This window comes from Notamacropus eugenii, chromosome 2 (assembly GCF_028372415.1).
Source record: "Notamacropus eugenii isolate mMacEug1 chromosome 2, mMacEug1.pri_v2, whole genome shotgun sequence".
In the NCBI taxonomy this organism is placed as follows: Eukaryota; Metazoa; Chordata; class Mammalia; order Diprotodontia; family Macropodidae; genus Notamacropus; species Notamacropus eugenii.
Window position 1 is genome coordinate 68,389,340 of NC_092873.1, and position 27,783 is coordinate 68,417,122.

Consider the following 27,783-nt stretch of genomic DNA (forward strand, 5'->3'; position numbering starts at 1 on the left):
ACCTTGGCAAGAACAGGGCTGCAGGCACCTGATGTAGCCCTGCCTGGCCCTTGGACCAGGCTGTCAGGAGCATTACAATGGGCCATGAGGTACAGGGTGCTCGGCCATAACGGCTCTGCACACATCATCAATCAAGCTTCTCTAGAGAACCTCTGACTGGTCTTGACCAAGGCACATGGATCTAGATCAGGCCTGCTACTCATACCTCCTCAGTACCCTGTTTCAGTGATGACTCCCCTGTCCTCATCTCCCACCCGACTGCTCGGCGCTCTTGCTGCACATGTCACTGGCTTCTCCCCCACCCCCACTGTTGCTTTCCAGCTTGCCATAGGATATTGGGCTGTAAGCTCCTTGAGGGCAGGGACTGTCTTTGTCTCCTCAGAACTTAGCACAGTGCCTGGAATATAGCAGGTGTTTAATAAATGTCTATTGACTACTGACTGTATGCTTCAGGCCAACCTGCTATTTTAAAAACAATTATCACACCTTTTGAATTATTCACCTTTATAAGATTAATTCAGATTTTTAATTGAAAGAGATCATTTCACTGAGCATATTGTTCTTACTCAGGGTAATAAAGAAGACTGTAAAGTACCCTTCTACAAAGATAGGCAAGAACAGAGCCACCACAATCACGATTTCTGAAGGCCCCAAGTTCAGGGCCCTTCTGTATCCTTGAGAACACACGAAAATAGCAGAAAAGAAGTAAGATGACACCGACTCGAAGGGGCTGGTGCTCCGAAGGGTAGGCTGAGGAGGAAAATCAGGGACCACCTTTGCTCCACAATTTGTTTCAGAAGGCTAACTATGTTGTTGTTTTTTGAATGGAGTATTGTATCTTGTCCTAACCAATCGCCTGCCGCAATGCCCCTCCCCCACACTTATACCTTGGCACTCGACAAAAGATTGATTCTCTTATTACCCCTTTTTGGGGTCCAGATAATACATATGCTTATTTCTTGAAATATAAAATGTCTCAGGAAATTAATTTTAATTTACAAACTTAAGTCTTAAGCACAATTAAAAGTTCATGGTAAAATACTGAAATTAATGGACGCCATTAATGTTCTTAACTTTAAATATCAACCTTGATTCTGATTACAAGGGATCATTTACAAAATTCCATTTCCTCCAATTCAAGAAACTAATACTCACTCAGCTTCTGAATGTTTGGAGGATAAGAGCTAAATCAACAAGGAAATTCATTTTTGGGGATTTGAGTTAACAATAATTTGTGAACGATTTCATTTACATCAGATGTCATCCAAAAGAACAACAGAAAGGAATTACAGTCTAGAGGGAAGTCTTCCTCACTATGGGCCTCTCTTGTAAATGATGGCGTTAGAAGTGGTGAGCAAGGCCAGTTCTAGAGAACTCTGGGTGGATAGCACAGTGGGAGCCACCAAGGACCAGGCACCAAGATTAGCCAACACTCATGTTGCTCACATTTTTCTCCTCCAAGAAGAAGGAGCCCGTGACTGGGAGAAAGAACAAAAGAGGCTAATGGGGAACGGCTACATGGAGGTTGCCCTCAGGAAGTTCCAACCACCTGACCCAAATGAACTCCAAGGTTCTCCAATGGTGCCCAACATGTGCACATCCATTATTTCCTGAAGTTTTCACCCAGCTCAGCTCATTGCTTCCACCTCCTCTCCTCTCTCCCTCTCAAGCCCATAGGGGTACGCTTGCTTTCCAGTCTCAATGTTCAACTAACAAAGCCCCATCCAAGGTCAGCCACCATATCTCAATTACAACATCTGATAACCTTCTCTTGGTTCTCATCCTTGAACTCTACAGCATTTGACGCTAGTGACCACCCTGCCCTCCTCAATGGTCCTTCCTTGGGTTCTTTTCTTGTTCTCCCTCCTCTCTTCTTAAATTGAACCCTATTCCTCTGGTTCCTAGAGACTTTTGGGTGGTGCCCAGGGCAGAGTGCCATACTTGCAGTCAGAATGACCTGAGTTCCAAAATCACCTCAGACACACTTTCTAGCTTCCATGTCACTTCTCCGTAAAAATGGGGGTCTCATCACAGCCCCTGAGGAAGCCATGCACTAATGAACACAACATGCTTTGCCAACATTGTGATCACTGTCTGTGATCCTGGCTCTCCCATCAGCTCTTAGGAGTGCAGTCATCCTCTCTCTATTGATGACTCCTGGATCGAGGCATGCAACAATCATCTCCCCTGAGCATCAGTCTTCCACTCTCCAGCCCCTTCTTCATCTATTCTCTGGGAGGCCTGTAGGCAACGCCAGTTCAGAATGCTCCACAGAGAACTCATCCTCTTCCCCCCCATCCCACACAAACACATCCTTGTCTGCCCCTCCTCCAGACCACCTGTTTTCTGATAAATCACCCTGGTCCACAACCTTGGAGTCAAGCTTTACTCTGCCCTCCCCTTCATAGACAGCCAGCTCCCAAGCCTTGTATACCAGGCCAGCCTCTCTCCACCTCCATCGATCTCTGTCCACTCATCTGGGCACCACCCAGACTCAGGCTCTCATTGTGTCTCACCTAGATGCTTCCAAGACACTTTCTGACTCAATCCTCTCTTGCAATCCATTCTCTCTCCACACTAGTGTTGTAAGAATCTCCCTGGTCACGGCAGGGACAAAGGACTAAAGAGGAATGAATGACAAAGATTCAAGACAATCCCAAAGTATTCAGGATGAAAAATGCTACCATCCCATAATGGCAGTCAGAATGTAGATTGAAGCACATTTTTGGGGGAGATGGTAGTCTGTTTACTCTTTCACAACACAACTAATATGGAAATAAATATATTTCCCATGACTGCATATGTGTAACCTACACCAAACTGCTGTCTGTCTCAGAGAGAGGGATAACAAAGGGAAGGAGAGAATTTGGAACTCAAAATTTAAAAAAAAAAATGAAGGTTACAAATGGGTTTTTGCATATGATTGGAAAAAAATAAAATCTAAAAAAGCTTAAAAAAAAAGGCATGAATGCAGTCATGGACACGAATGCCATCTTGGGTGATATCAAGAGTAGAGAGTGTTAAGGATGAGGGAAGGGACAGCACCACCATACAACTCCACATGGAATCAGGTTCAGGTCTGAGAAAGCCATTTTAGAAAAGACAATGATATGCTGGAGGGTGGAAGGGAAGGTGATGGTGAAAGACCTTGAGTTCATGTCAAATGAGCACCAATCGAAAGAACAGATGTTTCCTAGGAATAAGTCCAAATGGCTTGGGAAGGACATGAGAGCCTGTCTTCAAGAATCTGAAGGGTTAACATGTGGAAGATGAAACAGTTCCACCAAGGATAAAAGGTGAAAGCTACAAAGAAACAAATGGAAGGTTGATGGAGGATAAGCATTCCAAAAGCAAACCAGGGACCCCTGACCCTTCTGCTTTCCACACTCCACTCTCAGACATCACCAGAAGCAGAATTGGCCATTTTGGGAGGCCAAGGGTGAGCCATCCTTGGAGAAGAAGTAGAAGGAGGGATTCCTTGGTGGGGATGACTGTGAGAAAAGCCCTGGGACAGGGAAGTTTTCTCCAAGTATTCCAAGGCACATCACAATTCCTTGCAGTGGGGGTAGACTTGGTAGAACAAGACGGTGCAAAGAAGTGAGGTCTCCATGAGGGGGAGGCAACATGCTCCCCCACCATGGAGGCCAGGCCCTGTGAGGAGGATTCTTGGGCGGGGGAGGGGTCCAATCAGAGAGCTACCCAGGTTCTTGGACTCTGAGCTTCCAGGAGTCTATGAATGCTACAGAAGCAGTAGGTTAAAAACATGATCCAAAAAGTGAATTCTACTGCCTCTTGGGTGCCCACATAACATCATCTTATTTGTCCCTCATGACAACAGTGCCCAGAAAGGCAGATCTGAGGCCTCCCATGCCTCAAGCTTCCACAGCTGCCTCAATGACACAGTTCCCAAGACTTGGATGCTATGCCTTTCCCTGCCACATGCCACCCTGGTGGATGCATACAGTGTCACTCTCACTTGTCTGCCTGAACAGTGGGGTCTGAGAACACGTTCTCAGGTAGCAGTCTCTCAGTACATAAAATCCACAGTGCACCTTACTCAGGACAACCCAGTGAAGAGGCCAGCGACCTGCTCACAATTTCCCAGAGAAGAGGTTTCAGAGCCAGGATGGGGCCTCAGGGCAAGCCATGTCTGCTACCCCCACCAGGCTCCAAGGCCTGGCAACAACTGGCCAAGCCCCACTCGGGTTACCTTGAAGTCGGCATTCTCAGAAGAAAGCTCTTGGACGCTGGCACTGAGCTGGCTGTTCTGCAGGGCCAATTCTAGGTTCAGCTGTAGGAGCTCATCGCTTTTGGTTGTCAAAGTGATCTTAAGCTGCTCTAGTTCCTCCTTCAAGCCCAGGACCTAGGACACAAGCAAAGCATGGCGCTCAGGAGAGACACAGCACTTGAACCAAGTCATTGTGACAAGGGTTGTGATTCTGTTCATGGCCAGAAACACCATCAAATGACCAGCAGACAAAGATGGCAACTAAAGACGTCACTGGGACTCTTCTGAATGGACGGCTGCCCCTCCAGCCTCCTCTCGTCCCACCCTAGAGCCCCCTTTCCCCTCTCACTCTCCTCAGGCCTCCCCTCATCCCTATCTCAGGACCCCCCGCCCACCTCCATAGCCCCAAAAACTGTATTTGAGAGTGCTGCACACTTCACAAAAGCTCTGCCACTTGAGGACTCCTTCTAAACTCCAATATCCCAGGCCTGTCAGGCTGCCTACTCCTGCTTACCTCCCTCTCTTTCATCAGGACAGCCGCCTGCTCTGCCTCCAGCTTCTCCTTAAGGTCCTCCTCATTCGAGCTCCCTGGGGAGGGGGTCACATGTTTCGCTTCATCCAGTTTTGACTGGAGTGTGGAGATCTGAATTAGGTTGTTCATCTGCTGTTCCTGCAAGGCCTCTTTGTCCTGACCAAAGGAAGGAAGGGGATCAGTCGGGACTCACACAAGTTGGCCAGGATGGCTAAGTGCTTCATCCAGACCCTCAACAAAAAAGCACAGGGAGGGTCAAGCAGCCACTCTCCTCCGTGACACCAAACCCAGCTGGTGCTGGTGAAAAGATAGGCAAAGTCCCTCAATGGAACGGAGAGGCAAGAGAGAATCAGCAATAATGAAAAGTCAATAAACCCCCAAAATTACGTTGGAAGGAATTCTTTGTTTGATAAGAACTGCTGGGGAAACAGGAAAGACTAATCTATAATCCAATGAAATGGATCCAGGACTGAGATACTGAAGGCCACACCTATAAAAATAACAAAGGAGGCAAGAAGGGACTACAGGTAGTCTGACTACATAGCATGACTATAGTGAAAATATACTCAATAGGAAAGTATATGTAGAATCTATACAGAATTGTATGCAGTCGTGGGGAGGGAGGGAGGTAGTGGGGGGTGGGTGGGGAGGGATAAAATCGCAATTGTATGGCAGTGATTGTTAAACATTAAAAAAATAAAAAAATTAAAAAAAAAAAAAAAAAGAAGGGACTACAGGAAAACGGATGGGCTTTTAATCAAACAAGGGATTGACTGAGGCAGTCAGAAATGAGAACAGAGATAACTGGGAATACATGAAATGGAAAAGCTTCTGCACAAACAGAATCAGTGCATCAAGGATAAGTACAGAAGGAGTGGAATGGGAAAAAAAAATCTTTGTATCAATTTCTCAGATAAGGGCTTGGTATTCAAAATATGATTCAAAACATACACACACACATGTACCTCACCCAATGACTGCCTGTGCAGTGCCATCTGTTGAGTGCACAGAGATACTCACATCATTCCATGAACGAGTCAGAGGAACTTATAAGACTCTAACCAAATGCATGTCTAAGTGGATAAGCTTTAACTAGGAAACCATGCCCAAATAAAATGTTAGCATTAATTAACCTAGAGGTAGGAATGTGGCCCCAAAAGACAACGTACAATACTGCTGAAGAAACAGGAGCTCTATATGTCATCATCATAAACTCGGCAGGTCAAAATACTCCAATAAGAAGAGGAAAAAGAATTCATTTTTAACGTTTTTAACAAAAGTCAGATGACTGGAAAAATCTACAGACGCTAAATGTCACCAATCAATTCAGCTCTAAATAACTATATGCATCCAGCTCCAATTCTTTAAATCTTCAGGATGACTAAAAAAAACCCCAGCCTTTCAGAGCCATGGTGGCAGAAATGTTTCTCTGTGATCTGATATTAGCATAAGAACAGGGCTTTGCCAGCCATGGAGCACTACAGATCCAGAGGCTAGAGGAAACAGCCAGGATACTTTCCTCTCCCAGGTGAACAGACACTGTGTTCTTTTGTCCTTATAACAGCTGGGAAGGGCCCACCCTGCACCAGGCAAGGCAAGATGCTCTGTGACACCTCCCGTGCTCCTCACTGACCAAAGGTGCTTCAAATCATTCCTCCCAATCAAAAAAGTAGATTTACTTGTCTCAACTCTTTTCCAATTTTCTTCTGTTTCTCCAATTCTTCTTCAAGGCAGCTGACTGTTCTTCTTATTTCTGTGTTTGTGTCCGTCAAGTTTCTGATTTCCTCTTTTTGGGCTGTTAGTTGCCTTTCTGCCAGCTCCTTCTTTATAGCCAATTCATTTAATTCATCTATTTTTTCTCTTAATTTTCTTTGTAAAGATTCAACCTGAAAAAGCAAGTTATATTTTTTTAAAAGTTGCAGAAGTGGAAATGTACATGTTACTGTTTATAAATAAGTAACAGCCGCTGATGTAAGAGAAGTTCCTCCTTTACATTTAGCTGAACTTAACCTAAGAAGATAATATACTCTAGAGGTCCAGAATTGCCTTTGGAGACATTAAAGCTTGGCGGCATCAGCCTCTTTATTTTGCTCATGAGGAAACTGAGGCTGACAGGTAAAGGTCAGAGAAGCAGGCTTTGAGTATAGATATTTGAACCTGAAATTCAACGTTCTTCTCCGCTCTAAGTAGAAGAGCAAACCCAGTCAAGCTCAATTCACTCTCTACAGAAGATGAGCTAAAACTCTCACTACAAGGCAGTGTGTTGATCAGAGACATGCTCCCAAGTGCTGTGTGCATACTTCCCCTTACACCAAGAGTTCTTCACTTGGGACCCATGGACTGGGGCTTGTAAAAGAGCCCCAGTTGCCTTTCAACAGAACAGATTTCCTTGGAAAACCCTTGGTATCTTACTTTAGGCACAGAGGCTTCCCCAGGCAGCCAAAGAGGCTCAATGGATGCCCCTCTTTGACTAAGATACAGAATAAGGTGTGAGCATGAAATGCAGCAGGAGGAAGAGAAATACTGGGTCAACCCTTCCAACATGAGACTCTCCCCAAGTCAAGTTAATGGTGGGTGTTAATCAAGCAGCTGGCTAAGTACTTTTTTTCTCTACAAGGTTTCCATTAAGTCAGGACTGTAAAACCAATCTTAAGAGATTCTTTGGGGAAAAGACATTTATGACATAAGAGACAGATTCAACTGTCACCTGTCTCATCTCCTATAAGGTCAACCCCACAGTCATGCAAAAATGTGGAATTCAAAGGCAAAAACCTAGATGAGAAAGTTTCCTGAAGCTCAATAACCTTCTATCAGTAATCCAAAGCATTCCTAGTTGCCCCTGACAACCCTGACAGAACTTTTTCTCTCACTCTATTTCCTCAATTTCCCATTCAAAGGAAATACCCTATCTCTGATCAAGACAAGTCTGCTAACATCATGTCGGGAGCAAGAGAGAAGGCCAACACTGTTACTTCATGCCTGGTAGGGAACGGTTGGTGGTGTATATAAGGCACTGCCCACATGGGGTTTGGGTAGTATGAGAAGGAGAAAAGCACTTAGTGTGAGGACATTAGCCAAAGAGGGTGACAGCGGCAGGCTGAGGGAGAAAGGAAGCAGCACTGCATACACTGAGCCTACACAGAAGCAGAAAACCAAACCAGGCAACAAGCAGGTCAAGGAGGGAGAATTAATGGGCCAACAGCACAGAGGGGATGGGCGCTATGTGTCCATACCTCAGTGATCAACGCCAAGCTCTGCCATGTTCATGTTTGTGGAAAGAACAAAAAGAGATCATTGAAGGCGCCCGATGAGCCTGGTAGGCCCCACACGTGCCCACCCCGCCTCCCTCTGCCACTCACCTCGCTGTCACGGTACTCTCCCCAAAGCTGGCTCTTGGCTGGCGGCTGCTGCTTTAGCCGCTCCTCCAGCTTCCTGATTTCCTGCTGAAAGTCATCCCGTTCGTGTTCTCTTTCAACTGCTTGCTCCTGTCATGGGATGGCAGGGACTGTATGTCAGTGATTAGTCACCTACCCTGTGTCTATGTGGAGAGACTGGGCCAAAAATGGGGGGAAAGGCCTGATCTCACTTCTGCAAATGCCCACAAGATATCTTGTGAGTCCTGAGAGTGTGCACTACTTAAATGCCTTCCTAAGGCACCTCTGTGTGATGGATGCAAATGACAGTGCTCCAAAGATTGTTTTTAAAGAAAAAAAGACTCTGCTCATAAAAGTGACCATTTTCCCTTGTTACAGTGTTCTTCTGATTAGCTGATCTTTCTTTCTGGGGGTGGGAGTGGGGATGCACCATGCTAAATGACTAACAACTTGACTGATCTGACACTTTCTGAGGATTTCTGCTTTTAAGTGGATGCACCCTCTGAAAGGCAGCTTGGGGGCACACAAATCTCTCCCCTTTAACCCTGATTCACTAAGATACTAGGCACAGGTGGCCCCTTCAAGGGCTGCCCAGGCTCCCATCTCAAAGGGCACAGGCCAGAAACAACTCCTCATGTCTGGCCTCCTTCTCCAGCCTCGTCAGCCTTGCTGGCCACCAAAGGCAGCCCAGCATGTGGTGCCAGCTCCAGGGAGCTGATTGTATGATCCCAATGTGCTGTTCCTATGGGCACACCAAAATCTCCCTGAATGGCGGAAGTCAGAATGGGCCATGTTTGTGCCAATGACACTTGCAGTACATGAAGCACTTACATCCATAAACTGACGTTGGTTCCGTAAGTGTTTGTCTAAAGAGACAATCTGCTGTTTGAGATCCTGGATTTCGGCAGCTTGCTGGGCAAGCTCTTGGTTGTGTGAAAGCTGATCTTCCAACTCGAGCTCCAAAGTTCTCATCTGAGAACGCAAGGTGGAACAGTCCTTCTCAGATTGTTGCTTAGCTTCTGACTGTTCCTTTATCAAATGTTCTACTTCCTTAAGTAAACCTGGTAGGGAAAAAGAAACAAACTAACTTATTTCAAAGAAACATAAAAAGAGAAAACCAAGTCCATTCAAGCCAGTTGTACTATAGAAGCAGGGTGTGCATGTGTGTGTGTTTTTGTGTGTGAGCACACACACACACACACACAGATCTGTCATTGGCCAAAACCACTAATTAGGATCACCATATGTTTGACTAAACTCTCCTGAATACAACTTGCTCAAATACATCTCAAAAGCAATTCTGGAGACCTAGAAAGTCTTGGAAAGGACAAAGCCACCAAACTAGGGTCTTGTGGGAAGAGCCCAAGACGACAAGGCAGGTTGTTCTGACTGTGCCTGTTCCTGGGTTCTCCGAGGCCTTGGTCCACTCCTCTTGTAAAAGGAGAGATGGGGGCAGAGGAGAAGATGTGCAGATTGATGTGAGGGCCCCTCTTCTGAGCCCCAAAGGCCTTCCGAGATCAGCCTGTAAGGGGTTCCTATATAGTAAATCATCTTCTCCAACGAGATCTTTTTCTCTCCAAAATTCTGAATGAGGCTGCAAATTCAAAAGCTTATCACTCTTCTCTTTATTCGGATAACAGACAGTTAATGAGTCCCAAATCTGAGCTGAGGGTTAGGGATGAGCTTTTTGGTTTTTAAACCACAAAATCTGAATAGGAAAGATCTGGCCCGGACTGAGAGACCAGGTTTCAAGTGCTACATCTGTGACCTGGGACAAGTCATTTAGACTCTCTGGGTTTCCGTTTCCATATTTGTAAAACGTGGCGTGGGTTGGGGGAGGGGTAGAGAAGGAATGGCTGGTCCCAACAATCTTCAAGATCCCCATCACCCCTCAGTGTTATGACAAGGCCCTCGGGATCCAGACTATATCAGATTTTAAAAAATCCCGAACAGCAACAACAAACCCTCACGATCTAAGATGATAAAGATTGGAATGCTCTTAGTGGGCCTCTCCTAAACTCCTGCATTCAGAGCCCATAGCCTGGCTACTCCCAGACGCTCGGGTGTTTTGGACATCCCATCAGACACTAAGGGGCATTTGTCCACCTTCTGTACTGGGGCCCACTGGGTCTAGTGGGGCAAACAATTCCAACAGAAAGAATCCGAGGCACCCATCCAAAGCCAGGTGGTACAGCCATGCCCCACACAGACCCACCCCCAACATGTCCCCAGTCATGGCCGCCATTTTCAGTCATCGAAGAGCATGCCCCTGTTCTCAAAGCCTCCACGAGACGGCACCTAGATGACTGGCAAGTGCTTTGTTGAACTAAGAGCCTTAGAAAGAGTTCAAGAAGCATTCTTTCAAAATGTTGCAGGTCATTTGGGGAATTTAGAACATTTACTTCTGAGTCTGATCTTTCTTCAGCTCCATCCCTCCCAACCCAACACCTGCTGATTACAGACTCAAGAAAGAACTTAACCAGCAAGTCTCACATGTGCAATTATTGTCACTTTTTCCCCAATGCTTTTCAGTAACGCTTGTTAGGACATCACCTATTCTGACTTGTCTGACTCTCCTCTTCCTCATGTGGCATTAATGCCAGCCTAGCCTGCAGAGCCAGCTTGGCTTCTGGTTAATGAGGGTTACTTGTTGCATTTTATAAGTAATGCCACCCATTTACATGTAACACATGCACAAACGCGCGTGCGCACACACCCCCACATACACACCCCCATTTTTCAAGATAACAAATGAAAAAGGAAAAGGACTTGGTGATAAGAGTCAAAAACATTCCCCCACCCTCATTTAACATCAAAAGACAGCAGTCCAAATGATGAAATCAGTGCCAGACAAGCTAAAGTTTTCCAACCTTGCCATGGGGAGTTCGCCCTCTGAATCCAAGCCCTCCCCAGCTCGCACACATGCACTCCAAGCAAACGCACACTGAGACTCCTTGGCCCTCACATCAAGGTCACCCAACAGCTGCCCCTGCAGGCATTCGGCCAGACTCTGGCTCACTGGCCACTGCACTGGGCAAGGTCATCTCGAGCAGTAACGCCTATTTCCAGCCCTTTCACGGCATCCACTTGACCAAAAGACAGGCACATGTTTTTGTAAAGTAAACAGCTACTTGACAGGAAGTCACTCCTACTTCCGGAGCCAAGCCAGGGTGGGAAGTCCTTTTCCTCCTCAGTGACTCAATCACTCACTAGTTCATTCCCACACTCAGAGTCAAGCCTGAGAAGCGCACAGGCCACACAAAGCCATACAAACCTGAATCCTTTGGGGCTACAGTCCCAACAGGAATGCCTAGGATGAAAATGTGCACAGATTTACAGATAGAAGATTCAGGCCTATGGAGGCCAGGGCCCAGGGCAGTGAAAGTCAGACTGATGGCCTTCGCAAAGTCTTTGTCCTTCTGTAAGGGATTTGGTGCCTACTTTATTTTGACTCCTCTTTTTCCTAGAAGGGGCCTGCCTGGAGGGAAGGGCATTTTGTTCTTAGTTTCCCAGAGCCTGGCACAAGAAGGTGGGTGATGCTTGCTTTTTAAATGGAGCTGGGCTGTGCAGGTGGGAGGAGGCAGACCTTATTTTGACCACAACTGGAAACACTTCCACAGATATGTCTGCTGTTGACCATAAACAAAAAATAAGACCCTCAAAGGTGGGGGCAGAGGAATAAGAGGCAAGAGGCAGAGATCCCTTTTGCCTCTTGCCAGTGACTAGGAACAATCACCCAGAAATGAGGCTGATGTTGGACAAGTTCTATTTTGGTCACAATATATATTTCTTCAATTAAGAAACATCTGGAACGCTTTCATGCATTGGGTATGGGAGAGTATTCCCTTTTCCATGAACTCCCTGTATATCCTTTGCACACTCTGGGGGCCCTTTTACACACATGTCCTAGGCTGGGCAGGAACCCCTCACAGTGGCACTTGGCCAGCTCTAGAGTGTCTACAGAGTATGGCCACACACCAGTCCACCAGAGAACACAGACAGCTTGTACTCTGGGCCACAGAAAGGACAAGGGCTCGCATACACCACGAATGGCCCCAACAGCAGTCATGGGAAACTGCTGTCCACTTCTTGGCTGTGCTCTGAGTACCCAGCAATCCCCACCTAAGGTCAAGTTAGAAACAGTTGAGAAAGGGATTTAAGGAGGAGTTTTGTACAGAAAGTGGCACAAAGGGATTAAAGGTCTCTTCAACAAGTGGCTGCATCAGATGCTAGGGATTTATCCATCTAGAATAATCACTGTGAAGAGATCTGTTCTGCAGGTATGAAAAAAAAACCTTCAGGAATCAGAAGAACCCATTGGAGTCCACTTGATGAACACCCAGAAGCGGAAGGAGAAGACTGAGTTAGCTCCTAACTGAGCATTCTGCATTTTCCACATTAATCTGACTGCAGTTGCCTCCTGAATACCCAAGCATATTCTGCCCAAAGAGCCCATGTACTGGGGCGGCTATGCCCTCCCAACAAGCGGACACCCCCTGCCCTCCGCCCCTTCCTACCAGTAGCCTTCTCCTCAGCCTCCACAATCAGTGTCTCCTTCTGCCTCAACAACAGGCCCTGCTCCTCCATCAGCCGGGCTTGCTCTTGGGTCAACGACTGGAGCTGGCCCCTCAGATTCTCCACCTCCACAGCCAGATGATGCTCGGACTTTTCCTTCTGCATGAGGGCCTCTTCCAGGGCAACCTTCTCAGCTCTGTACCCTTCAGCGAGACCTGCCAGGTCAGAGGAGAAGGAAGTGACCGAGGGTGGGTCTCTTGGTGGCCATGATCAGCAGAGCAGCAGTGTGTGTGGGCTTGGGGTTCTGGGGAAGGAGGCAGACTCACCTTCAGCTTTATGGAGTTCCAGTGCCAGCTGATTCTTGGCCGCACTCTCTTGATTTAAACAGTCCATCAGCTCCTGGTACTGTCTCACTGCCTGGGCAGTCTCCTCATTTTTACGGTGAAACTCTTTCTCAAAGCGAGCATGAAGTTCACGGGTCTCCTCCAGCTATTAAGAAACACTTAAAGTCAGACGGCCATCATCCGACAGTGAGCTCAGCCAAGGTCCAGCCATCAAGCTCCTCCCACTGCGCTGTTTGCCAGGATACTAACAGCTAGCCCAGCTGGCTTCAAAAGAACCCCATGTTCCCATGAGCACTCTGGGCACATATCAGAAGGACCCTGTGATTTTCTTCTGCATCATGAGTTCTGTATGACACCATATGCATAATCACTACCAAACTGCTTGCCTTCTCAGGGAAGGAATTTGAAACTCAAAATGTTAAGAAATGAATGTGAAACTTTTTGGGTTTTTTTTTTTTTTTTACACATAATGAGGAAATATTCAATCAAATAAATAAAAATATATTTTAAAAAAGAAAAGAAAATGGGCTACTTTGCTTATTCTTCACAATGAAGAAATTAGGGAGTCGAGCTTTGTCCCGTACAGTCCTGGTCTGCTCTCCCCTATCCCCCTTCCTACTCTCTTGGGGCTCCCAAGAAGGCTCAGTGGTGATGGCTGCCTGCCGGGTTCCTGAGTGACAGCAATGGTGACCGGAGCCTTACTTGTTTACTGGAGTCCAGCATCATCTCCAGGAGGTTGTCCACGGCTGCCCCAAGGCTCTGATAGATTCTCCTGATGGGCTGCTCACACTCCACGGTGACTCCTGGACTCCAAAAGAAGCTCTCTCGGACGTGACTGCTTATGTCAGTCGCAGCAAGTAACGTCTCATCACATTCAGGCAAGGTCTGATCGAACTCCAGGGGGGGAATGGAACGTTGAGGTGATGTGTCCCCAGGCAGTTGACCTGTAATACAAGGTGCAAGAGGATGAAGGCAGAAGCCACAGGCTATGCTCACCCCAGGGGGGCCCCAGGGTTTGAAGGATGAGAGTGGCCCATCCAGGCACGAATGCAGAATGTCCAAGTGGCCTCCACTGTCCCCCACTCCCAGGAGCTTTGTGGTCAGGCCTGAGGGATCAAATGCAACTATCAAGGTACTTAAATAACTACCATAAAGATTCCCAAGCTGCTTGGGAACTCCTTCTCCCCCAAAGCCTCCAGCTGCCCTGGTCTCCTTCTAGACTCCGCTCCCAGCTCACCTGTGGCTGGAGGCCTAAGGCTGAAGCCAGAGCCTCCTTCCATTAAGCTACACACATACTGGGCATGCCTGGTTACCGGCACACCATCTCCTGCATTAGAATGGGAGCTCCTTGAGAGCAGAGACTGAGGTTTTGCCTTTCTTTGTATCCCTGGGGCTGAGCACCATGGCAAACAAGCCTTTAATAAGTCTGTTTAGCTCTTTATTTCACTGGATCCTCAAAAACATTTTGGGAGTGAGAACCCTACAGGCCAATTATCTGAAGGGAGCAGGGTAGGCTGGTCAGAGGGGCATGGGGTGGGACAGTACATTAGTGAAAAGTCAAATATACTTATGTGAGGATAAAGCCACATCCCCAACACAAGATGGGTCTAGGAGATGTGGACTGTAGTTCACCTGACAGGCTGGAGGACTTTTGTGGCTGCAAACTCCATAGGAGGAGCCAAGTGTGATGCAGCAGCCTAAAAAAGGAGAGGGCCCAACGCTAAATTCAGAGACAGAGAGAGACACAGAGACAGAGGTAGAGACAGAGAGACACAGAGAGATAGGACAGTGAGAGAAAGAGACAACAGAGACAGAGAGAGGAAGAAAAAGAGAAAGAGACAAGAGAGCAAGAGAAAGACAGAGAGAGAGATAGACAGAAAGAGAAACAGGACAGAGGTACACAGAGACAGAAAGAGAGAGAAAGGAAGGGAGAGACGGTGTCCAGGATTGAGGTGGTAGTATTAGACAGTGCCCCTCGCCTGGCCGACCACATCAGGCACAGAGAGTTCTGGGGGCCACCTTTTCGGAAGGACACCGCACCCAGAGCGGGGATACTGTAACCCAACAGCCACCTCCAAATGCCAGAGGACCATCACACGGAAGGGAGGCCTCAAGCTGTTCTGAGCAATGCAGGGAAGGCAGGGTGCAGACCTGCAGCTTGGCCTGGGGGTTCATGTGTAGGCCAGTCCCCAGCACCCCCCCGAGCCCTTCCAGTGCCCAGAGTCTGTGAAACGTAGAGGGTAAAGATAAGCTGGGAGGGGGCCTTTTTGTCCCAGTAGGGAAGCGTCCCCGAGGAGAAGCAGGCTGCTTCCATGATGATTCTGCTCAATGGCAGCCCCAGAAAAGTTCAGACCTGAAGCGCTGCAGGGATGGAGTCATCAGGGCAGAACTTCTTATGGCATCGTTTTAAGAGGGACTGGCTGGAGAGCCGATTTCCAGCCTCCACGAATCTCATCTGTCTTTAGCCCTCCTTCCCCTTATAAGCCAGTAAAGGTGCACACAACAGGTCCCGGTGAGGAAGGAGTGGGTGGAAGGACACCAGAGAAGTCTGTACATTAGATGCAGGAGGAGAGTCTGGGCCAGGGCTGGCTCTTTCTGAAATATCTCTGGTCACATTTTCTTCCTCTGGTGGTGATAGTGATGAGACTTCTCAAGACCCAACCAGCAGTCACTGGGATGGGAAGCCCCAGAAAAGACCTGCCACAGCCCCTTCTATTTAGTCCCAAATGGATGATTCTTCATCTTTCTACAAAAATGAAGAAAACTCCCCAAATAAGACCAGACCCACCCCCATTAAAGAAAAGGACCAAAGTCACATTTTATGCCATGTGACCAATCCTAGATAATCAAAGGTTTCACTTGATGCAAGAGGTAAGAGAGAGTGCCAATCCTCTGGAGATTGACTTCAGTTGTTACAGTGCCATGTTTGTGACTTGTCATGTTTAAAGGATCAAAACTTTTGAGGTGGACAGGGACAGAGAGAGCAGGGCCTGGGGGTGAGGGTGTCATGGGAACCTCAGAAGCTGCAGACCCTGGGTACAAGGCGGGGGCATAAAGGCGGAGAAGAGTAGGAAGAGCACCTTGCCAGGCTCTCACAGGGCCATTACTGTAACTCACACATGTCCTGGGCTGGCTGTTCTCTCATCTCCATGGGCGTACTTTCTTTGCCCAGGAAATCTTCATCCAGATAGATCCCGATCCTTTTACTGATCTGGCTCTTCATTGCAATGGCGGCTTTCAGGGTGTCCCCAAACAGACTCAGGAGTCGCTGGTTTGTTTCTTGCAGCGTTTTCCTAAAACCAACAAAGCACAGAAGACATACTTTGAGGTGAACATCATGCCCACAGAGAATCAGCGCTGCAGTCAGCATCTATCCATGAGGCCTGCTCACGGGTCTTCAGTCATGAGGGCCCTCCCACAGCACCTGCCAGGGCACAGGCCTTCTTAAAGAAGAATTGTGGCTGGATGGAGAAAGGCAAGCACCAAAAACGTCACACAGTTCCAGTTCTCTGCAGGACATGGCATCATGATAGCCAGTGTAACAGAGAACTGATCTTTTTCCAGTGCAAAAAAAGGAAACAGGTTTTCACAAACGTTTCTACGTGATGGGCTGAGTGGACCTCCTGGCAATCTTCCCCCAACCTCCTAGGAGGCCTTATTGGGGCTTGTTGGTGACTGACTCCCACATGCCTTACAGGGCACCCTGAAGACCTGTCTTAACACTTAGTGGGATGTCAAGGAACTCACATAAGCATCTGTCCAAGGCTGAACCAGAGTGGCCACATTTTCAATCTTGTTTTGCCATGTTGCTGTTGTTTTCAAACCTTTACAAACATGGGCACAGGAGCCAGCCCCACGCCATGGGACAAAGCAGTGACCTCCCTGGCATGGCACCTCATGATCACTGGTCCTCGGTTCACAACATTGTGTGGCACCCTACTGCAAGGATACTGAACCCATTCTTTCTTCTAGGGAGTATTTTGCAAAGTCAAAGTCCAACATGGTTCTGAGTAAGGAACCAAAAAATGTGGTCCAGTCTTGCATCTTTGGGCACAAATGACAAGCACTTCTCCGCAGTTGCCAGCAAGAACCTCTCTGGAGCCATCGCTCTCAGGGTGTGGCCTCAGGGGCAGAGCAGGGGTTTGCAGCTGCCCCCAGTGAACATCTCAGTTCCCAGAAACAGCTCACACAACTGTGATGACTATTCAGTGGGCTCATCGAGATACCCAAGGGGCAAAATGGCACTTGGATCCCAAGGATTTGCCAGAGAAGTTATCTTTGTAATACAAGATCATCTGCATCTGCGCACCCCTACCCCACTCCCTCAGGCCTTAGTCCTAGGCCAGCTCTGCTCTGCTTTTGAGCCAGGCTTTCTTAGGCTGCCTGCAAGCCTGCTTTGGGGGCCTCACCAGGTGCCTCTTGGCTCCAGCCTCTCACTTCATCCACTTGGACTCTGTTACAAGGCTCTGTCCATTGGGTCTTCATGGTTCTGATGCCTCAGTGCCAACAATCTGTGCACACATGCACACATACACACACACACACACACACACACCCCACACTTCACACATACACAGTCCGTACACTCCACACACACCTCACACAACTCATACATACACAGTCCACACATACCACACACATACCTCACATATACACAGTCCACACATACCTCACAACACATACACAGTCCACACATACCACACACACTTCACACATACACAGTCTACACATACCACACACACCCCTCACACATACATAGTCCACACATACCTCACAACACATACAGTCCACACACGCAACTCACACAGACAGTCCACACACACCACACATACTTCACACATACACAGTCCACACATATCACACACACCTCACAACACATACACAGTACACACACACACACACACACACACACACACACACACACACACACTCCACCCGGACTAACCAAAACCACTCTTCCTTCACCCATTCCATGCTTTAGGCTGATGAAGCCAAAAAGATTTACGTAGATTGTGACTATGACTCAGTGTTAGGAAATGCCTTTGACAAAATGTCGTTTCCACTAAGGCTCCCCACACTTGTGATGGTTCCCAGTCATGGTGCTGAGGGACTCTGGGGTCTAAACCCTTCTTTTACTGAGGTCCATGGACAGGCAGACGGTCAGGAAGCAGGGCTCCTGATCACTAACATGGTGCAGCTTTTCAGCACTGTCAACATTAGAAAGCCTTTGGGTTGGGCAGATAATTCAGAGAGGAAGGCATCCTGGCTGGGGAAACAGGGACTGGAGTGACAGTGTCTCCCCACTTCTCTCTGGCTGTGTGACTGATGAAGGTAGAACCAGGCCTCTCATATAAAAATGGCAGAACTCATACTAGGTGATCTCAATGCTTCCTGGCTCATTCCTCTGGGCACCTGGATTCTGTTTAGGTGGTTAAGGCTCCCTTCACTGCTTGTGGTTCCTGCTGCCCACCTGACCTCCTCACTCTGCTGTGGTTACACGGGAGATGCTGAGGACTGATGATCCATTGGATTCTGAAATCTGACAGCTTCTTGAGCCTTTAGCCCTCCACAGAACTCTCCCTGACCAGTCATTTGGGGAATATAATGCTCCTGCACCTCAGAGACCAGAGCTAACCCCGAAGGAGAACAAAAAGAGCAGATGGGGAACATCTGAAGACAGAGGGAATGCTAGCACAGAAGAGGACAATGAGAGAAAGAGAAGAGGGCTCTGGGCTCCAGAAAGACCTAGTGATGGAATGGGTGACATCTTCCCATGGGCAGCCTTCCTGGGAGGGCCCAGAGCAAGAGTGGGCCCTGTGCAGAGGTGGGATGGTGACAGCTACCCAGGGGAAGGCAGGGTTTTTGTCTATGTGGTTTCCAGCCAAGTCATATTGCATTTACTTCATGAAAAGCTTTAGACTATCATGAATCCTATAAAAATCAAGTGTGGTGTCAGAGTAAATCTTGGGTCACTGATACTTTCCAAAGGACAAGAACATGTTTCTGCCCTGGGTGGTTTACCAAAGCAAACCAATTTACTTTAGAGATGAGTTTTCCTCCTAGGAAACACTTATTGCAGGGAAGTAAATTATCTCCTGCCTTCACAAAATACTCAAAACAAACCAAAAAGGCACCAACAAAGCCAAGTCCTAAAATGAAGACAAACTGCACTCCAGGGCTGCACACCCTCTCCCATCTGCCACATGCCCAACAATCAGGCCTCTTAACTTCATGGTCACACATTGGACAAGACAAAATCACCTCCCAAGCCCCCGTTTTCTGCCCAGAGAACTGCCTCAGCAATGGCAACTGCCTCTTCCTGCTGTTTGCCCAAAGCATTTTGGGTCTCAGAGAGGGTAGAAACAGCACTCCTGTTGTTGTAATGTGGCTGGCCAGGGTAGAAGTCAGAAGGTGGAGAAGGCCTGCAAGATCAACAGACTTACATCCCTTAAGTAGCTTACTGTGGGGAACAATAATACAAAGGAAGAAAAGACCAGCACTGTGCATTGCTTTAAGCATCCCAAGAGAGCCGTTACCAGGGGAATGCGGCCAGAACAGCTTCTGTGACACCTGGCCTTCTGCTCCTGGAACCCTGAAGGTTGCTAGGTACAGTTCCCTGGAACATTCCAAGGGCACAAAGGTCTCCCAAGACAGGAAGTCAAGTCAGTCTTTAAGGATGACAGCATTTGTTACTGTATGCTGGGGTAAGCGCAGGGCTGCCTCATCCCTTCCTTAGATTGTCCAAAATAAACCTCACAACCCACCCAGGCTACCAGGGGGCCCAAGAGCCTAGAGTAGAAGCTCTGAGTTGCCAGTGGAGAAAGGCTCAGGGCCTGCCAGAGTTCTCACTCCCTGTCAGATCAGGGCCACCTTGAGGCCCTGCACCTGGGCACTACCCACACAGGGAGGGTCATTCTCTGGGCAAGAAGAACCACAGCATCTGGCTTTGAAAGGACTAGATAGCTGCAGTTTGTGAAGTCATTTCACTGGCAGTGAGGAGATACCCAAGGAATCACATTAATCATTTTGAAAACATCTCCTTTGAAGGGTTAGTGATAGCTTCCCAACCCCATTCTGCTGCAATAAAATGTCCTGTTGGGACTGGAGTCCATGGGGCTGCCTGACAGAGGTGGCATTCTGGGGTGCCAGGTTAAAAGATCCAGGGTCTAGCACAGACTTTTTCACCTTTTTTCCCACTTTCCCTAAAAATTTATGAGCCAAATAGGGGAAGTATCATTATTTCCATTTTACAGAAGAGGAAACTGAGGCTCCAAAAGGGGAGATGTCTTCCTCACAGGGCATCATCTTCTGTACCCAGTCCATGATCAAAGTGACAGGAAGAACAACTGGCCTGTCACCCAGGCGATGGAGAGCAGAAGAGAGAAAAGCCAGTGGGAATAGACAGCCTCCCAGAGACAAAAAGATAAGAGGAACTCCAGGCTTTTCCCTGCTGGGGTGAGTTAGCCTACTCAGTTCAGATCACAACCCCTGGATTGAGCCTATCTGGTCAGGGAGGACTAAATGGCCTGGACGTGATCCCAGGCCATGCTCCCCTTGGCTGGCCACACTCCTGCCATGGTGGGCAAACTGCCCCGGCTCAAAATAAGAGAGAGGACAGAAACGATCCTGGTCAGAGAAGCCACAGGAATACCATGGGTGCAGCCAGGACCTGGTCCTTCCATGCTAAAAAGCAAATGCAAAATGCTGTTCATATACATGTCCTTTGACGCTGGAACCATTTTGATCCCAAGGAGGTGAAAGACAAAGTAAAGAATTGTAATTCTAATAAAAAGCAGCACTTTTCTGCTAAAGCAAAGAGAAAAAGTGGAAACCAAAGGAATGCCTCTTGACTGGGGAACGGCTGAACAAGCTATAATCTATAAATCCAATAGACTACATTATGTCAAAAAACATGAGGAATGTGAAGAAATTTGAAGAAATCTGAGAAGACTTTTACAGACAGATACATAGCAAAGAAAGCAGAATCAAAAGAAGAGTAAACAAAAAGAAAACAATGGGGAAAATGATTGGAATAAAGACCAAAGTAGAGACCAGTCCAAGCTCTGATGGACTGTTGGTGAGACATTCCTCTCCCTCCTGAAAGGGGCGGGGGGGGGGGGGGGGGGGGGGGGTGTCTGTGGGTGTAGAATGAGGCACACACTGTGGGTCTCAGTTTGGCTACAAGGGGACTTCTGCCTCGGCAGATGGGGGGCATTGGGATGCCACAACAGCCCCTTGTGACCATGTGTCCAATGTGAGGTTCTGGAGTTAGGGCTCCATCTAACAAAGACAGGGTGCTTACGACTCTACAACAGGGCAAAGGCTGAAAATGGGAATCTTCAAAACAAATAATATAATCCAATGAATCAAGCAACAAGTATTTAGCACTTATTATGTGCTAGGCACAATTCTAGGAGCAACTCTGACAGTTCCAGGTCTATGCGTTTCCATTCCAGGAGGGGAGAGATGATTGTATGTATATGCATGCACATGTATGTCCTACACATGTGTGTTTTTCTACACAGGATAAAATAGATATAAGAAAACCACAGCATTAGCAGCTGGGGGCAGGGCAACATCAGGAAAGCCTTATATTTGAAGGAAGTTTGAGTTTCTAAGAGAAGGAGGTAAGGAAAGACATTTCAGACATGGGCTGCCAACTGTATAAAGAAACAGAGACAAGAGATGCTCTTGCTATGGAAAAGGAACAGCAAGAATGCCTGTCAGGAAGGAGTTTTGCATGTTGGAAGGGGAATTATGCAAAATAAAGCTGGGAGGGTTAGTCAGATCAGGCTGTGAAGGGCTCTCAAAGCCACACAGAAGCATTTTTAAGTGATCAGAAGGGAAATAGGGAGCCACTGGAGTTTATTGAGGAGTGACCTGGGCAGACATCCACTCTGGCAGCTGTGCCTCCCAAGGATGGACAGGAGGGAGGGAAGCCAAGCAGGAGGCTTCTGCAATAGTTCAAATGAGAAGAGATGAAATCTGAATTAAGGTGATGGCTGTGAGAATTAAAAGGAAAACGATGAGATGGAGAAGGTGAAAATCCAAGATTTGGCAGCAGACTGGGGACATCAGCAGAGAAAGAGTGAGGATCAGTCCATCCCCAAGCATTTACTATTGGCTGAGAAGAGATAAAGAAAGAGAGAAAGGCACAGGGCAAAGCCTTGGAAGTTCCACTGTGGACAATAAGCCAGCAAAAGAGGCTGAGAAGCAGCTTGACAAGCAGAAGAACGAGGAGAGAGGAGACAAGGTCCAGGAGGAAGGTGCCGGGGGTGCTAACTGTGATAACGAGGATGAGGAGTGAGAAAGGCTGGCTGCTTTGGAGAACTCATGCAGATGAGTTATGGAAATCAGACTGCAAAGGTGTGATCCATGAGAGAGAGAAGGGACGGAGGCAATGGGGAGCAGGAACCTTTCCGGGCAGTGGCAGTGAGAAGAAGGAGACGTAGGAGGATGGGAGATGGTAAGATTGAGTAAAAAAGGTTGGGCATGTTTGAGCAAGGCAAAGAAGTGATGAGTCTATAGGGAAAGACTGAAGAAAGCAGGGCCAGGGCAGAGATAACTGAGGGAACAAAATGCTGGAGGGGACAGGAAAGAAGGAGAGCAACGGTCGGTCTGCTGAGAAGTGATGCCTCTCATCAGTCTAGGGAAAAAGGAGAGAATGGGTGATGATGTCAAAGGGCTCAAGACGTGGAGAAGGGGAGGAGTAGGAGCTCAGTGATGAAGGAGAGCAAGCCCCAGGCCAAGAGGGGAGCAAAGGGTTAGAGGAGGCCATGTTCTTGCAAGGTTGTGAAACCTACTACTGATCCAATCAGGTATTACAGATTATAACTGTATAGCTAAGAAACTCTACCCTAACCTTCAGCATTTATGTGTCCCTTTAGAAAGAGGGTCCACTGTTTCTCTGTGGAAATTAATCAGTATTTAATAAGCACCTACTATGTGCCAGGCCCTATGAAAAGCACTGGGAATACAAACAGGCAAAAGACAGTTCCTGCCCTCAAGGAGCTTACAATCTAACAGGAGAGACAATACGCAAACAAAAATGCCCCACTTAGAAAATAAGCTTCTTGAAAACAAGGATTAGTAATATTTTTCCATTCTTTATTCAGTGCATGAGCCACATTTCATTTAGAGTCCAAACTAAAGACTGGAATATAACAGCAGCTAGAAAGCCTAGAATTCCCTTCAGCCGTTTCCAATAACTGACCCAAAAACAGACGGGGGCAAGCGTCGGATGACCTCCATTGCAAGACGCAGAAATACCTACCTTTCATGCTGGGTATGGTCCATGTCAGATCTCAGTAGAGATATTAGGTTTGTCCCTTCCTCATGCTCTCGTTCACGCCGTTCCTGAAGCTTCTCCAACTCCCCATGAGTCTCTGCTACTTCGTTACTTAAGGACAAGACTTTTTCTTTCAACTGTTGGGAAGGACACACAAAAACAACAGACACTCAATGAGTCATCACTGAAATGTGCTACTCTCTCTCCAGGAAAGAGGCTTCCCTGAACACTGCCCTAAAATGGTCTTAACCATGACAAAGTCAGACTGTGCTGCTCCAGCCTTTTTACAGCAAGGCCTGCCTTTCAGCACTATGGCCAGCAAATGAGGCAGTGGTTCACCCAGCCTGCTTTTCTGATGTTTTTTCCTTCTGAGTCACTAGGTCAAGACAATGTCTACCTCTACCCCAAATGTACACATGCACGCATGCATAAACACACACACACACACACACACATAAACACACACACACACAATATTAACAAAAGTATTTTATGAACAAGGTTACTGAATATTTTATGGGAAGTGCAATTAAAACATAGGCCCACAAGCTTCTGGTACATAGAGACTTTCCTAAAAACAAAATAAAAGTGGTGGCAATGGCTGAAACACTCCCCTAGTACTAGCTAGAATCAGTCAGGACTTGGGCAGAATGAATGGGGTGGGGATCACTTTAGGATCTGAATGGTAGATGGACTAGAATGAGGAGAGAACTGAGGAAGGCAAACCCTACCCTACTCCAGTAGCTATTACAATAGTCTAGGAGTGAAATGATGAGGGTCTGCACTAGGATGAGAGAAGAAAACGGGATACATTGGAGAGATGCTGTAGAGGTGAAATGGACCAGAGATGCTGCAGGAATAAGGATGGGTAAGGTGAGGCCAAGGAGAGGTTGAGTAAAATGAGGATTAAGAAAAAGGCCATTAAGAGATCACTGGTCACTTTGGAGAGAGCAGCTCTGGTGGAATGATGAGGCTGGAAGCCGGAGGCAAGAGAAGGCAACTCTGGTAGATGGGCCTCTCCAGGAATTAATCCAAAGAGGAAGAGGTGCTCAGGTGAATTCCAAGCCCCAAGTCGGCCACGCATATGCAGGACTGGATCTTCATCCCTTTGAGAGGGTGTCCTGTTCAGTTCAGCCTCAGACTGGCAGGAGTTTTGGGGGCCTTAAGACTGACCAGAGCCTCAAGCTATCCCAGGAGCTTAGGGTTCGATCCAGTCATTCTGAGGTATGAAGTAGAACAGGCACTGGACATGGAGGCCAGGAAACCAGAGAGACTCATCTGAACTGACAACAGGCTGGGCACTGGGGACACAGAACCAGAAATAACAGAGTCTCTTCCCTCCAAGAGCTTCCCTTATACCCAAGGAGAACAGGCACGGAGATACGAGGCTACAAATGTATAAAGAATGACTTGGGGCTAAAATAGATAACTGTGTGGACCTGGATGACCTTAGCAAACTCACAAAAACATGTAAGAAGGGAATCCAATCAATTGATGAGTTCACCAAGTATTTTCATTGTTGATAACAAGCAGGGCAGTGTGCCAGGTCAGTGACAAGCAACAAGCCTTCAAGGGGCTTATGCTCTATGCCAGTCAGGCTTATATATGGGTGCAGAAACAGAGTATGGTCATTTTGGTCATTTTGCAGGGGGTGTGGTGAGGTGAACAGCAGCCCTCACAGTTAAAGGAATTAGAAAAAGTCTCACTGGAAGGACCCTCTGGGGGAAGGAAGGTGGGGAGGGCATTTGAGGCATGAGGGACAGCTGGTACAAAGGAAACAGGGAGGATGAATGCCAGTTTGGCTGGACCCAAAAGAATGGGAAGGAGAATCATTTCGAATAAGAATGGAATGGTGGCTTGGGGCAAGGTTATGAGGGACTTGAGAAAAGAGTAAGGGAGGGCAGCCAGGTGACTTCACCACGGTCACAGGGCAGGGGCAGGGGAGTCCCAGGTCAGTTTCCATCCAGGATCCTCAGCTCTCCATCCACCTTCTATAGGAGGCTTTCTGTGCACAAGGTACATATGCCCTCCCCTCTCCTGGGATGTATCTCATATGGACCTAGTTATGGACATGTCAACAACACATTCTCTCCCCCATGAGACTGTGAGTGCCAGGAGAGCAGGGGTTGTGCCTTTGCCTGTCTTAGTGCCCCCAGTGACAGGCACAGAGGAAGCACAGAAGCCATGCTTGCTGACTAACTGTGGTGACCTCAGAGCTGATCTGCAGTGGAGAAAATAAACTCTGCTTTTGAATGGCGACCTAGGAGACATGATACTCCCTAACCTGGGGCCTGGCTTCAATACAGGACGCAGTGGTGGGACCAATGCACACTGGATTCTGTACCTCTCAGAACCAGATATGTGTGCCTTAAATGCCATTCCAGTGTGGAAAAGGTCAGGACAGAAAGTGCTGCTAAGCAAGAGGATGAGGCTATAAGTATGAAAGGCAGGGTCCACTTCAACTGGAGAGATGCAAGGTCCTGATAGGTAGCGGGGGAGGTTGAAGAACCAGACATTCACATGACTACATCACCTCCGATCTTGCCACTGGCAGCTAGCAGTTACCCAGAGTCAACCAGGCTCAGATAGGAACAAAAAAGCTCAGGTGGCCCCTAAGCAGAGCTGCAGGCCTTCTCCTGTGAGTGATGAAGGGAAGATGAGGGGCTCGCAGGTCAGCCCCCAGGGCATCCTTTAGGACAGGCAGCCGGGCCCCTCCACAGTCAGGGAAAGGCTGCACAGCACCTGCAGGAGTACCTCTGTCCCCGGAGCTCTGTGTAGCTGTGTAGAAATGGCTGCCAGTCTCCTCAGTCTGATGGCCCAGGCTCCCTCAAGTATAAGCGACCCTACTGATCATCTCTGCATAGGCCACAGAGCCAACCCAAAGCAAAAGAGCTCTTGGCAGGGGGAAGCACCAGCAGATGGACAGCCAGACTGCTGAAGTAGTAGCAGTGTTTTATGCGGATAAAGGGCTTTGAGGACATCTCACTGAATAAGGAGACTGTGGCTCAGAGAGCTGCTAACTGGCTCAAGGTCATTCAACTAATAAGAGTCAGAAGTAGGAGGACTGTGGCCTTGACTCATGACAACAGAACCACAGGAAAAACAGCATGGTGGGACCAGTTGCAATCCAGCCAGACTGGCTGCCTTTTCGCTCCTCACCCTCAACTCTCTCCATGCCTTTGCAATGGCTGAGTCCCATGCCTGATACACCGTCCCTCCCCATCTCCACCTCCCAAAGTCCCTTCTCTTCTTTTAACACACAGCTCAGGCCCTATTTTCTACAGAAAGTAAGGCTTCCCTGACCTCCACCTGCTGGCTGGAGCCCTCCCACCCAGACATGACCTAAAAGCCTGACACTGTTGACAGGCTGATACATGACTGGATCAATGAAGGAATTCTGGTGCCACCCCATAAGGAAAGCCCCACCAGCACTCAGCAGTGTGTCTACCTGGACAATGAGGCTGCTCTGCTCCTGCAGCTGTGAAGTCAATGCCTCTTTCTCCCTCTGGCAAAGGGCCTGAGCCTTCTCTCTCTCCTCAGCTTGCCGGCCAGCAGCTCGCTTCTCCATCTCCAGCTCATCCTGTACAAAAGGACCCAAAAGGTCAAGGGCCAGGCTCAGTCTTCCCGCCATTCTCAGAGAGGCCCCATGGAAAGCAGGGCTGAGACATGGGGACAAGTCCTGCTCTGGGGGCAGATGAAGCACAGATACCTTTCAGTTAGACCTAAGTTGGTTTAATTATGAAATGACTAACCAGGTAAAAGGGCCTGCCAGAGAATCTGGCTCTCAATGGAAGGGGAGGGGCAGCTGCCAGGAAATCTCCAGCCACATGTCTCCCCACACCACCAGGAAAGGCCACAAGCAGGTCCCAGAGACCAGTGTCAAGAGGAGGGCCTCTAAAATGAGAGACACTAAGTACATTCACATAGAAGATAGCAGAGACCACAGAGACCACAAGCAGGGAGCAGAAGAGCACCATGACTGAACAATCAGCAGCGTTTGGGGCAGACAAGGGGCATCCCCAAAGTCCATGCACAGCGACAAATGCTGAGGAACCTTCAGCTGGGTCACCTGCTGCTCCAGACCTTGGGCCCAGTCCTCAAGCAGTGCCAGTTCCTGCCACTGTCTGGCCTCTTCTCCCTGTGTAGACACTACTGTATCTTCCTGCAAGAGCAGGGGGAGGGAATGTGTCACATGGCCTAGCCCAGCCTTGCTTGCATTTGTACACAAACAAAACCAATGCAGTCACAAGTAGAAGGAAAGCAGGAAACTGAGAAAAAGATTTAACAACAAGTTTCTCTAATAAAGGTCTCATTTTCCTAACATATAGGAAACTGAGCCAAATTTATAAAAATAAGAGCATTCTCCAATTGGTAAAAGAGATGAACAGGCAGTTTTGGAAAGAGAAATCAAAGTTATCAATAGTCACAAGAAAAAATGCCCTACAATGCTAATAATGTCACAGATGTTCTTAAAAAGGTAAGTGAGGTGTGGGAGCCAAGGT

General features: G+C 47.8%; 1 protein-coding gene across 19 annotated transcripts in view; it reads right to left on the reverse strand.

Moving 5' to 3' along the window:
• PCNT (pericentrin) overlaps positions 1-27,783 on the reverse strand; it is a 122,527-nt gene that overhangs the window by 42,640 nt on the left and 52,104 nt on the right. For 17 of the 19 annotated variants that reach the window (XM_072640773.1, XM_072640767.1, XM_072640761.1 and 14 more), the window contains 12 exons: positions 26,730-26,861; positions 23,267-23,418; positions 16,111-16,286; positions 13,696-13,937; positions 12,976-13,138; positions 12,652-12,864; positions 8,966-9,195; positions 8,120-8,245; positions 7,994-8,014; positions 6,440-6,646; positions 4,743-4,916; positions 4,211-4,363 (listed from right to left, as the gene is read on the reverse strand). In XM_072640773.1, the coding sequence (XP_072496874.1) occupies positions 4,211-4,363; positions 4,743-4,916; positions 6,440-6,646; positions 7,994-8,014; positions 8,120-8,245; positions 8,966-9,195; positions 12,652-12,864; positions 12,976-13,138; positions 13,696-13,937; positions 16,111-16,286; positions 23,267-23,418; positions 26,730-26,861 (1,989 nt within the window). The remainder of the gene's footprint in view (positions 1-4,210; positions 4,364-4,742; positions 4,917-6,439; positions 6,647-7,993; positions 8,015-8,119; positions 8,246-8,965; positions 9,196-12,651; positions 12,865-12,975; positions 13,139-13,695; positions 13,938-16,110; positions 16,287-23,266; positions 23,419-26,729; positions 26,862-27,783) is intronic. The other 2 variants (XM_072640763.1, XM_072640756.1) reach the window with 1 other exon arrangement.